Source organism: Octodon degus, unplaced genomic scaffold, assembly GCF_000260255.1.
Source record: "Octodon degus isolate 3935 unplaced genomic scaffold, OctDeg1.0 scaffold00007, whole genome shotgun sequence".
NCBI classification, from domain to species: Eukaryota; Metazoa; Chordata; class Mammalia; order Rodentia; family Octodontidae; genus Octodon; species Octodon degus.
Window position 1 is genome coordinate 6398553 of NW_004524583.1, and position 10623 is coordinate 6409175.

The following is a 10623-nucleotide window of genomic DNA, read 5'->3' on the forward strand; positions in this document are numbered from 1 at the left end:
TTTTAACATCTTAAATCCTGAAAAAAAAAAAAAAAAAAAAAAGGCAGCAGCTCGGAATTGAATGAATTGATGGGCACGCTCCAACTGCTGGGCTGGAGAGACTGAGCTTGGTCGTGCCATTTCTGCTTCTTTGAAAGAGGAGACAACTTGGGCTTCCTTTTAATTTAGTTTTCTCCTTCTCCCCCCACCCCCAACCTTCCTCCTTACCTCCCCCACCCCCTCTATCACCACCCCTCTTTTAAATAAGAGGGTGAAGGGGAACCAGAGCGCACAAGGGAACTGACTAAGGAGGCAGAGAAGATGGGTATCCTCAGCATAGACTTGCTGATCACACTGCAGATTCTGCCAGTTTTTTTCTCCAACTGCCTCTTCCTGGCGCTCTATGACTCGGTCATTCTGCTCAAGCACGTGGTTCTGCTGCTGAGCCGATCCAAGTCCACTCGCGGAGAGTGGCGGCGCATGCTGACCTCAGAGGGACTGCGCTGCGTCTGGAAGAGCTTCCTGCTCGATGCCTACAAACAGGTGAGCTGTGCCCACGAGGGCTTCACCTAGGTCAGCGGAGCGAGGCTCGCAGGCTGGGGCCTGGGGGCGCTGGGGGCTTTGAGCAGGAGCAGTGGAGCCGTCTTGGGGGCCTGCCTGGTGCTTCTGTCCAAGTGAGCCTCTGTGGTCACTTGTACACCTGTTGTACAGGTTAGGTTTAGTAGTGACAGATATGCTGCCGTAATGATGCTGTGTGACCTAACAAGGAGGCTTTTAAAAATAAAAGTTATTACCATACTTTGCCATGACTTTAGAGAGTTTGTACCTGTAGAATGATGTTGGGAAAAGACAGAAAAAGGAGGAGGAGGAAGAGGAGGAGGAGGAGGAGGAGGAGGAGGACAAGGACGAGGACGAGGAGGAGGACGAGGAGGAGATATCTATTCTGCCATTGGAAACTGTGATTTTGATGTTTTGTTTGGTGAGAGGCTAGGTAAGGTACATTGGGAAGGATAATTGAGGTGGCATTTTTGTTTTTCTTGCTAAAAAGAGTTTTACTTAAAACAGGTGACAAAGGACGGGGCACAGCAAGTGTGCTGAGGCACTGTATCTACTTCCTCCATTTCTGGTAGACAGAAGAGTTAATGAAACTGAGGCAAAGGTGCAGCCTCCTCTACACTGATCAGGGTTTGTGAGTCATTAGTTACTAGGTATCAATTTGCAAAAGGGAGCTCTGTGAACTGGCCAGCAGGAATCCAGACTTCCTAAAAGGAGCCCAAGTTGTTTTGTTCCTTCAAGTAAAAACAAGTCTTAGAAGGAACTAATGGGCCTATGTATCATTGCAGTCTTCTGCCTTGGACATCAGAACACTGCCTGCCTTATTGGGAAAAGTTGACCCCTCAGTTGCTCTCCAAAAATCAGTAGATGATTTTTGTTTCTAAGTTAAAAAGTCTGGTTCTCAGCCCTTTGGCTACTTAGGGGTTCTAGTATAGCAATTTCAGCTGAGATCTTCAGCAAAGAGGCAAAGAACAATTTGTCACCAGTCCTCTGTCACTTTGTGTCTCCCCCCCCCCATGGCACAGGATTCCTAAAGCCCCCCTGGGGTTAGGCAGAATGAACTCACTTGGTAAAATGTTGCTACCAATGGAGACAATCTTGGTTTTCTCTCACAATAGTGGGTGACCTTGCAAATGACCCCAAGGAAGCAGGTTTCAGAAGAATATTGAAGCCAGGTGTTTCATGAAGTGACACTTGTCCAACAAGCTGATGCTCAGAAGCAGAGCTAGAAACTCAGAGTAACAGAAGGGAAGGGTTTGAGACCTCTACAAGTAAACACTAGAAAAATAAAGCTAAGCACCAGTAAAATAAGAGAAGAATCCATGGAGGGATTGTTCTACTGAAAAATCAAATGTTCAAGAAGAAAATGTCTATGGTAAACTAGCTAAATTTGACTGTAATACATGTCTTCCTCATTAAAAGAGGGTCTGCATTTATTATCCTGAAGACATGTGAATTGTAAGACCTCATAGTTAATGGGGCTCCTCCTTGAGAATATGAATGGGTGCGCAAAGTCCTAATAATAAAATCTCATTTATGTAATACGTAAAGGCAAAGCAGAGCTAATAACCAAGGAGACCCTGAAATGATCACTCCTTGTTCACAAATGTGTATATTGGATGTGGAACTTTTATGTTTTGTTATAAGGATAAGAAACTCAGAGGCAAGAGGAGTATACAAGTATATAAATATTATTAATTAAAAAGTTTCCTCATTTACATCTATATTTTGTATATTTTAGCAGATTACATGGCAATGCAATGGCAAGAGGCTTGATCTCAGTGTATTCAACTTGTAGTTTTTTGAAAGATAATTGTCTTTTGCTGATGGAAAAAAAATCACTTCTTGGGAGAATTTTACTTATATGCATGTATGTCTGATGTGGATGCCATGTCTCATATCAATTATGGAAGCTCTGATGTCACTCACAACATTAAGTGAGGTGTTTTCCCATTAAGCAACTTACTGAGATAGAAATGGAAAAGCAAACACATGTGCCTACAACTTTTATTATTTACTTTTTCATTCATGTGTAGTGCTTCATTGTGTTGTAACAGCCTGTTGTTCACATTCCAGGAAATTGGGAAGGATGAGTGATTTGTTCGTTTTTTTTTTTTTTTTTTTCTTCTTACAGTGTATGGTTTGTTATTCTTCTCTAGTTCTTTGTCTCTGCCTACCAACTTTATTGGTGACCAAGTTCATGACTAACATTATTACGTTTGCTTTTAATGATTTCTAGACTAGCTGCCATGGGCTTCCCCAACCTCAGAAACTATATATCCAGAGACCACACTGGGCTGATTGGGTAACGCATGGAAAGGCTGAGGAGACTGAATTCTGTTTCTTTTCTGTCTCTAAGTATGGTCGGGAGGGTGGTCGCTGTGGTGGCATCTGAGGGTCACAGGAAACCTCTCAAACAGGTTGAATCACTTCGCTGAACACTGCTGTCATCTGTGCCACTGTCTTTGGGTGTGGGCATTTCTAGAGGCACTGGAGGAGGTTCTGCCTGAGATGGCATCACAGGGTTTCATAATCTTGACTTGCAGGGCTTGGAGTTTGCCTTCTCAGAAACAGTGTTTTCCAGGATGCAGGGTATGGCCAGGTGTAATAGAATTAGACCTGTCATTTGCTGCTCTTGCTTCTTGTTGTTGAGTGTCAGATACCTGGAAGGATATTGGGATACACTGGAATAAAAGGATGGTCCTTGTGTTCTATTAGGCAAGATGCAATGCTGAGCTGAAAGAGCAAAACAAAATGATCAAATGCATTCAAAGGTTGGAAGAGATTTAACACTGTAGTGAAGAGCAGGTGGGCTCTGTGTACACATTTTAAATAATCTAGAAAATTGTGAGATATTCTGAGGCCAATGCCAGATATGTCTTATTTAAATCTCTCAGTCAGTGTCATTGCATCCAGACCCTGAGTCCTGGTGCTAATATGGAGACTCAAATATATAACCAATAAGCAAACTGCCCTGTCTGGGAACCTGGCAGTTACCTAAATGAGGTGGAAAACTAAACACACAGTATAGATGCTGACAAGCATGTTAGTTTCTGCATAGTTAATACTGCACTGGAACCAAAAAATATATTCATTTAAACATATAATTTTGGTTTTTGAAAGGGTCTCTTTAACATTCTCGCTCTCTTCATTCACCTCAAGCCTTTTAGCGCTAGTTCCTACAATGGAAAAATGGCTCTCTTAAGAAAGAAACTGTCCCAAAAGTAAACAAAGAAGGCCACAACCAGAGCTTGTCTGTCACTTGGATAAAACATTGGGAAATGATAGGGCTTTGAGCTACATTTTCAAGGTACAAATCAAAAACAGAATAGCCAAAAAGCAAATAGAGCTCAGCAAGAGGGGGAGATGGCTTGTTCTTCAACTCTGATTTATTTGGCCGGTCTGAATACAGATGGTTAAGTCTCTGCTTAATGATTGTTTGGCCATGTTTCTAAGGACATTGATGTAGCCCGGTCATTATGTCAAAGAATCTGACACTTCCTGATAGTGAATAAAGCCACTTCCAGGGCTTTGGATAGCAAGAATTATGGGTAAGTCTTCTGTCACACACCCATCCCCCATTTTTATCATTTGTCTTGCTTTTTAATCCTGAGATTACATTACATTTTATCCAAAAGCCTTGATCAGGCTGTGGAGAAAAAAGGTTAGTAGTATATGCTCTGTTTCCAGCTTCCCTTGGTGAATGGTTCTTTTTTTCCCTCCTCGCCCTGCATTTCACAGTCCACACGCTAAAGCAGCATTACCCTTTTCCCTACGCACCAAGCACTGTCAGGGAAACGCATCCTGTCATTAAGGAATCACACTATACATGCACTGCATTTATGCTCATTTTCATATTTATAAACACGTCTACTGCAGCTTTTGAACTTGGCTCAGAGATGCCCTCTTATAAAAAATGCAAGGCCTTTATTGACCTCCTTTGTTGATGCTGTTGTGCTCAGGTTCATTGCAAAACCATAGGAAAGGACAATGGTGGGAGTGCAGTTGCGAGAGGTGAAAGTTAGTGATGACGATTATCACATTTTACGTATGTCCTTTCTGATCCTTGCTAAATAAAGGCACCCTTTGGGAACGTCGGAACTTCAAGACCAATTAGTGGAAATGACGCTTCTTGTGTTTGGGCATTAAATACTAGGCAGGGTTCTCTTTAGAGCGGCTAATGCTGGCAGGGAAAGAGGTACCGACCTAATTACTCTTCCGCAAGAGTGAAAAATGCCTTTTGAATGCCTCTTTGGCAAATATGTCTCATTAAGGACAAAAAACCAAACACAAACCCTCTAAGAAGAAGAAATTAAGATGATAGGTAACTTGTGGCCAGGAGACTTTGTGTGCCACTGTGGGAAATTAAAACAAAGTTTGAGAGTACCAGGGGATAACTTGTTTTTGTTGAGCTTCTTTCCTGCAGCCTAAATGTTATTATGGGACCAACTTTATTTTCCTCGTCATTTTGGCTCTGTGTCAGGGAATGCTTTGCTCCTGGGGAGAGCAAAGAATCTTCCATCATTGCAGACAATGTTGGTTCTCCCAGTCCATCCCAGCAGGATTGTTAACCAAGCAAACCAAGAAATTCTCCATCTGAAACTCTGTTCAAACAGGAATTTAGAAATTCTAGTCTAATAGAAATTTAATTTTCATGGTGATCAAATGGTAATATTCTTATAAAAGTTTTTTTTTGCTGCTATTGTTTATTTTAAACTTATATGTTCTTTCTCCTCTATTTTTGCAATAGATAGAAAGCACTCAAGGGCTTTATAGCTGTAGATAGTTGGTCTTCATTAGGTTTTGTAAAAATAAACACATTTATTTGTGATAGTATGCTTATCAAAGCAGACTACTGCTCTACTCGTATTTGGACTTCAGGAATACAGGTATTTGTTTTTTGCTTAGTTTTATTAAGGATATCAACTCTACCTATGCTTTCTCTCCTACTTGGTTGCTTTAAAAATAAAGATATCCCTTTATGACATTCTAGTTTATATTAAGGTCTTTTGCTGCTCAACAAAATAAAGAGGATTGGCCATGACTCTTTTATTTACTAACCAGTTAGGACAATCAAGATAATATCAACAACACTGGATTCTAAGCGTAGCAGTAGGCTGCATTTCCAAATTTGTCTGCATCAACAATCTTGTCTGTCACCTACATATAATTTATATTCACTGAATATCAATATTATTTAGAAGTATAAAATTCTTCACAGATCTAAGTTTATAACTACTATGTTTAATCAATGATTCATTCATAAAAGTTTGAAAAAACATTTTTTTCAGACAAACAAAATGTTAACACTGTACTCCAAAGGGTGTTGTACATTTGGCAGCTGCCCTAATTTTTAACTGTATTGTATTGGTCTCAAACTTTTCCGAGGCAAGGCAGTTTAAATTTCATAGAGGCTTCAGTGGCTAACTTGTTTACTGTCTCTAAGAAAGTAAGCTTTGAATTTCCAGGAAAATTAACTGGAGGTAAGAAGAGATCACCTGTCCTGAAGCACAGATTAGATTAATCAGTTGAACACTCTAGAACAGCACAAGGATCAACAGGATTCCTTGGGTCTGGCAGTCAGAGGCCTATTGATCAAGACCACACAATTGTTTGTAGGTTCGAACAATGACTTCAAAGTGCAGAAGGATGTTTTCAACTGCCACAGACCTACCTGTCTGTAATGTAGAGATTATTTTTCTCCCCTGTACAGGTTGCTTACTTAATGAGAGATCTTTGTAGCACACTCATCCAAATCTATTTAGGCCTTATCACTGCGGTTCAAAGGAGGCCTTCTGGAATCATTATTAGTATCTTAAGTAGGAAAGATCTAGGAGGTGATGGGAATTCTGTTCACCAGGAGCCACAAAGAAGTATCAAATAAAACCAAAGAGGAGATAGTTTATGCCCTTTAAATACCTCTGTTTAAGTGAAAGTATATTTGAGGGCCTTAAAAGCCAGTATTGTACAATAAAATAATGTGGTGAAAAGTGGCATAGTAGCTTTCTTCATCTTATATATTAGTCAAGAAAATTAGAAATTTCCCCTGGTGGTGACTGAAATCAAATAACATCAACAATTTTTTTTTGAAGAAAGATTATTATTAAGTTCTTTTTAAGAAATTTAACAGTACTTGTTTCAAAGCTACCTTACTAGTATTTTGTAGAAGGAATGAAAAGAATTTTAGTTCCTTGTCTATCGTTAAAATTAGTTATACAATAATATTTAGATAGAAACTTCTCAATAAAAGCCCTTGAGTGCTTTATATCTGTTTGGATTATAGCATCTTCAACAATTTGCTTCAATTGGTAGTGGTGTTATATGTGGAGGTATTTATATGAGGAAAATAAGTCTTTCCAGTTGAGAGTGTTTTGTAATATGAAGGATAGTGTGTAAAAATCAATTGTACTGTGGTGAGCTGTCCCTAATGTTATTGGCTTTGATTAAACCATTCTAGGGGAAGATGCAATTGTGTTAATTTGAACTGAAGTAATTGGTTCTTTTATGTTGTTTGTGTTTTATTATCAGTTTATAGATGTAAAGGCCACAAAATTTCTTTCATTATTCTGTGTTCGACTGTTTAAACCATGTTCCAAGGGAACACACAGAAAACTGCTCTCTATACTTCTTGTACCCTAATGTTTTATCATTTAAAGGAGCTCGCTAATAAATTTTATGATAGAGAAGTATGTGGTTCGCAGAAAACTGCCAGTGTCTTAGATAAAGGGGAAAAACAAACAGAAACACATGGGAAATAAGAAAATGACTAAAATTAGGATTCTAGAATAATTATATTTTTGTTTGTCTGTATTTGTCAATGGAAATTGTAAGGCTCTGAGCATCAGAACCATAATGTAAACCACAGTGCAGGAAACCTCCAGGAAAAGTATCAAACTGAGAGGATCATATGTATCTTCTGAGGAGCATTTGTTTATATTTAGCACACAGTTTCCCAAGGGAAGGTATATTCTGTTTCATGTGCTGTGGTGGGCGTGTCCAAGAACAGCACAGGATACAGTCACACAGTCTCTTAAAGAGCTCTTTTCTTTATTACTTTTCAATAACCACCCAGCCTAAGAAGACAGGTGTCATTATTCCAATACTACAGATGAGAAAGCAGTGGAAAGGTTGAGTGGGGCTAACCCTTAGAAATAGTGCATTTCAGGTTTCTAGCTTTGGCCACAGAAGGAGCCTATTTACCCTTATCGATTAAATAACCTAGCAGCATGCATGGAGAACCAGGTCTTGCATGCCTATTTAGAGTTGAAAAGGAGGCAGGATGTCCCAAGCCTCGGATAATTTTTCTGAAAGTCAATCATTTGCTTCTAAACTTTTTTTTTTTTTGCTTCTAAATTTTAAAAGAAAGGCAATCATTCATTATATAATGCTTGCTAACTATTGACCTCAAACTAGGTATTAAACAGTATCTGTCCCAACTTGATTATGAAGAGTTGCTGCCATTGCTTCAATGATGAAAATAAATACCTTCAGCCACTATACAGAATAAAAATACTTTTATCTCTGACCAGACACCTTAGTATTCAGATTGCCATATCTTCTAAAGGAAATACCATCTTTTGTCAACCAATGCTATCTATTTAGAGTGAATTGAAGCAGCAATATGTTTAATGTAGTATTCTCTCTTTTTCTGTCATCTTTTTCCATTATCAGGTGAAATTGGGCGAAGATGCTCCCAATTCCAGTGTGGTGCGTGTGTCCAGTCCTGAAGGAGGTCCTAACAGTGGAAACAGTGTCCGGGAAAAGACTGTCGATGGAGTCCAATGCCACCTTCTTGACTTTGCCAGTGCTGAGCGCCCACTGGTGGTCAACTTTGGCTCTGCCACTTGACCTCCTTTTACCAGCCAGCTGCCTGCCTTCTGCAAATTGGTGGAAGAGTTCTCCTCAGTGGCTGACTTCCTGTTGGTCTACATTGACGAGGCTCATCCTTCAGATGGTTGGGCGGTACCTGGGGGATCCTCTTTGTCTTTTGAGGTGAAGAAGCACCGGAACCAGGAAGAGCGATGTGCAGCAGCCCATCAGCTTCTGGAGCGTTTCTCCTTGCCGCCCCAGTGCCAAGTTGTGGCTGACCGCATGGACAACAATGCCAACGTAGCCTATGGGGTAGCCTTTGAACGTGTGTGCATTGTGCAGAGACAGAAAATTGCTTATCTGGGAGGAAAGGGCCCCTTCTGCTACAACCTTCAAGAAGTCCGGCGTTGGCTGGAGAAGAATTTCAGCAAGAGATGAAATATAGATTAATTGCTTAAAGGTGTGATTGTAATAGAGCTATTATTTTTAAAAAAAACAATGTGTAAAGGAAAGGACTTTAAGAATTGAATCCACTATTTCCATTGAGTCCCACGCCTCACTGAAAGACAGGAATTTACGTCTCAGAAGAAGATAAACCTCTAACATCTCAGTACTTCCTCCAGTACTCAAATGGCACTGGGCTAAACAATAGCTCCATTACATCTCTTTTGAGTGAAAAGATCCAAGTTAGAGAGGAAGGAACTCTGATTCAGTATGTATGTGCTCTAACTTGAGAAATGAGTGATGCTTTCTTTGGGACCAGAAGAAAATAGTTACTATAGTAATAACTGTGTTAGAGAAGCTGCTGTCTACGTTAAGATAAAGCACATTGCCTAGGCTTTAATCAGTGTGGTAGAACTCAACTGGGAAATTCTGAAATCCTTACTTATAATGCACCCTTGAGCCCAAGCCATGTGGACTTTGAAGTTCATTGCGTTCGAGTAGTTCTAGCCATGCAGTTCTCTGCGCCAATCTACATAGCCCAGAATTCACAGATGTATTTGTGGATACCAAGAATGATCCCTCCACCTGAAGGTTAGAATAATTATTTGAAATCTGAGTTACTTACTAAGAAGATGTGGAAAGTATTAGAAGAAAATCAAATTGGCAAGCTACAAAAGAGGAAGCAGAAAGATTAGGAAGCTTCATAGTGTTTCACCTTGAAACTAGAGAAAGAGATTAATTTGCTTACTACAGATACATAGGAACATATACAAGGTAGACATATGGCAACAAAGTATGACATACTCCTAGATTGAGGAAGAAAGAGAGACTTACAGGAGGAAAAAACCCTCACATTTACATATTTGAACTAGTGAGATAGTTTAGAAATAATTCTTAATGAAACATGTATGTGGTCATACATTTTTAGTGGGTGAATTATCCCCTATTATAATGATGAAAGGAAAAACCAGTGGTTCTGGTGGCACTGGTCTGTTCCTCCCCAGTTCCTGCAGTCATTTTATGGGTTCACTCACTGAAAGTCTCACTTTCTGCGGCAGTTGTTGTCTCTGGACAACTGAATGCTGAGCTGAAGTTGTGGGAGACAGGCATGCTGGCCACTCAGCTGTCTCCTTGTTTTCCTTCCTATAACCTAATGTAAGTGGAGTATAATGAATGATAGGTACAAGCACACACACTTTCTTCACTTGCAAAATAGAAGAAGTATTTTGGGCTTTTCAGGTAATTTTGTAGGCTTTGATGCAAGACCATGTTAAAGGAAATTTGGTAAAATGGAATTTCTATTGGCATCAAAATTCACAATTGCATCTTTTTTTGTCTTGTCAGCTGTGAGTTAATAGATCAAAGCCCCAATATTTTGATTATTATATATTTAAAATAAAAATAATAGTTTTACCAATAAATAATACCTGAATATCATAATCCTTAAAAGGATAGACCAATCAGTCATGTATTACAAGTTTTAAAAAGCTGAGTATACTACCAAATCACATATGGTTGTACATTAAAATAATAAAATCAAAAGTTCTTATAGTCACACTATTAATGAGTAAATCATAAAACTAATCATAAAAAGATAATCTCAAGGTGAAAATAAATTAGTTGGCTCAAATGAGAAAAAAATGTTAGAACTGGTTTACAAGAATTAGAAGTATACTTTTGTGGAGCAACAAATCAGTGATAGCGCTAGCTAGTATATTGTGTAGACATTAAAGCTTCACTGTGACTAATTTTTTATAGCAATGCCCAAGTTTTCCAATGTTTTAAGTTCTGTTTAGGAAAAAAAAAAACCCACAAAGCAACAAAAGGAGTTTCAAT

At 39.2% G+C, this 10623-nt stretch overlaps 1 protein-coding gene across 1 annotated transcript; it reads left to right on the forward strand.

The window, feature by feature from the left end:
- Positions 1-253: 253 nt before the first annotated feature.
- Positions 254-10146, forward strand: Dio2 (iodothyronine deiodinase 2). Its single transcript, XM_012517367.2, has 2 exons — positions 254-522; positions 8206-10146. The coding sequence occupies exons 1-2, from the start codon at positions 301-303 to the stop codon at positions 8380-8382; spliced, it is 399 nt and encodes a 132-aa protein (XP_012372821.2). The 5' UTR covers positions 254-300; the 3' UTR covers positions 8383-10146.
- Positions 10147-10623: the final 477 nt, after the last annotated feature.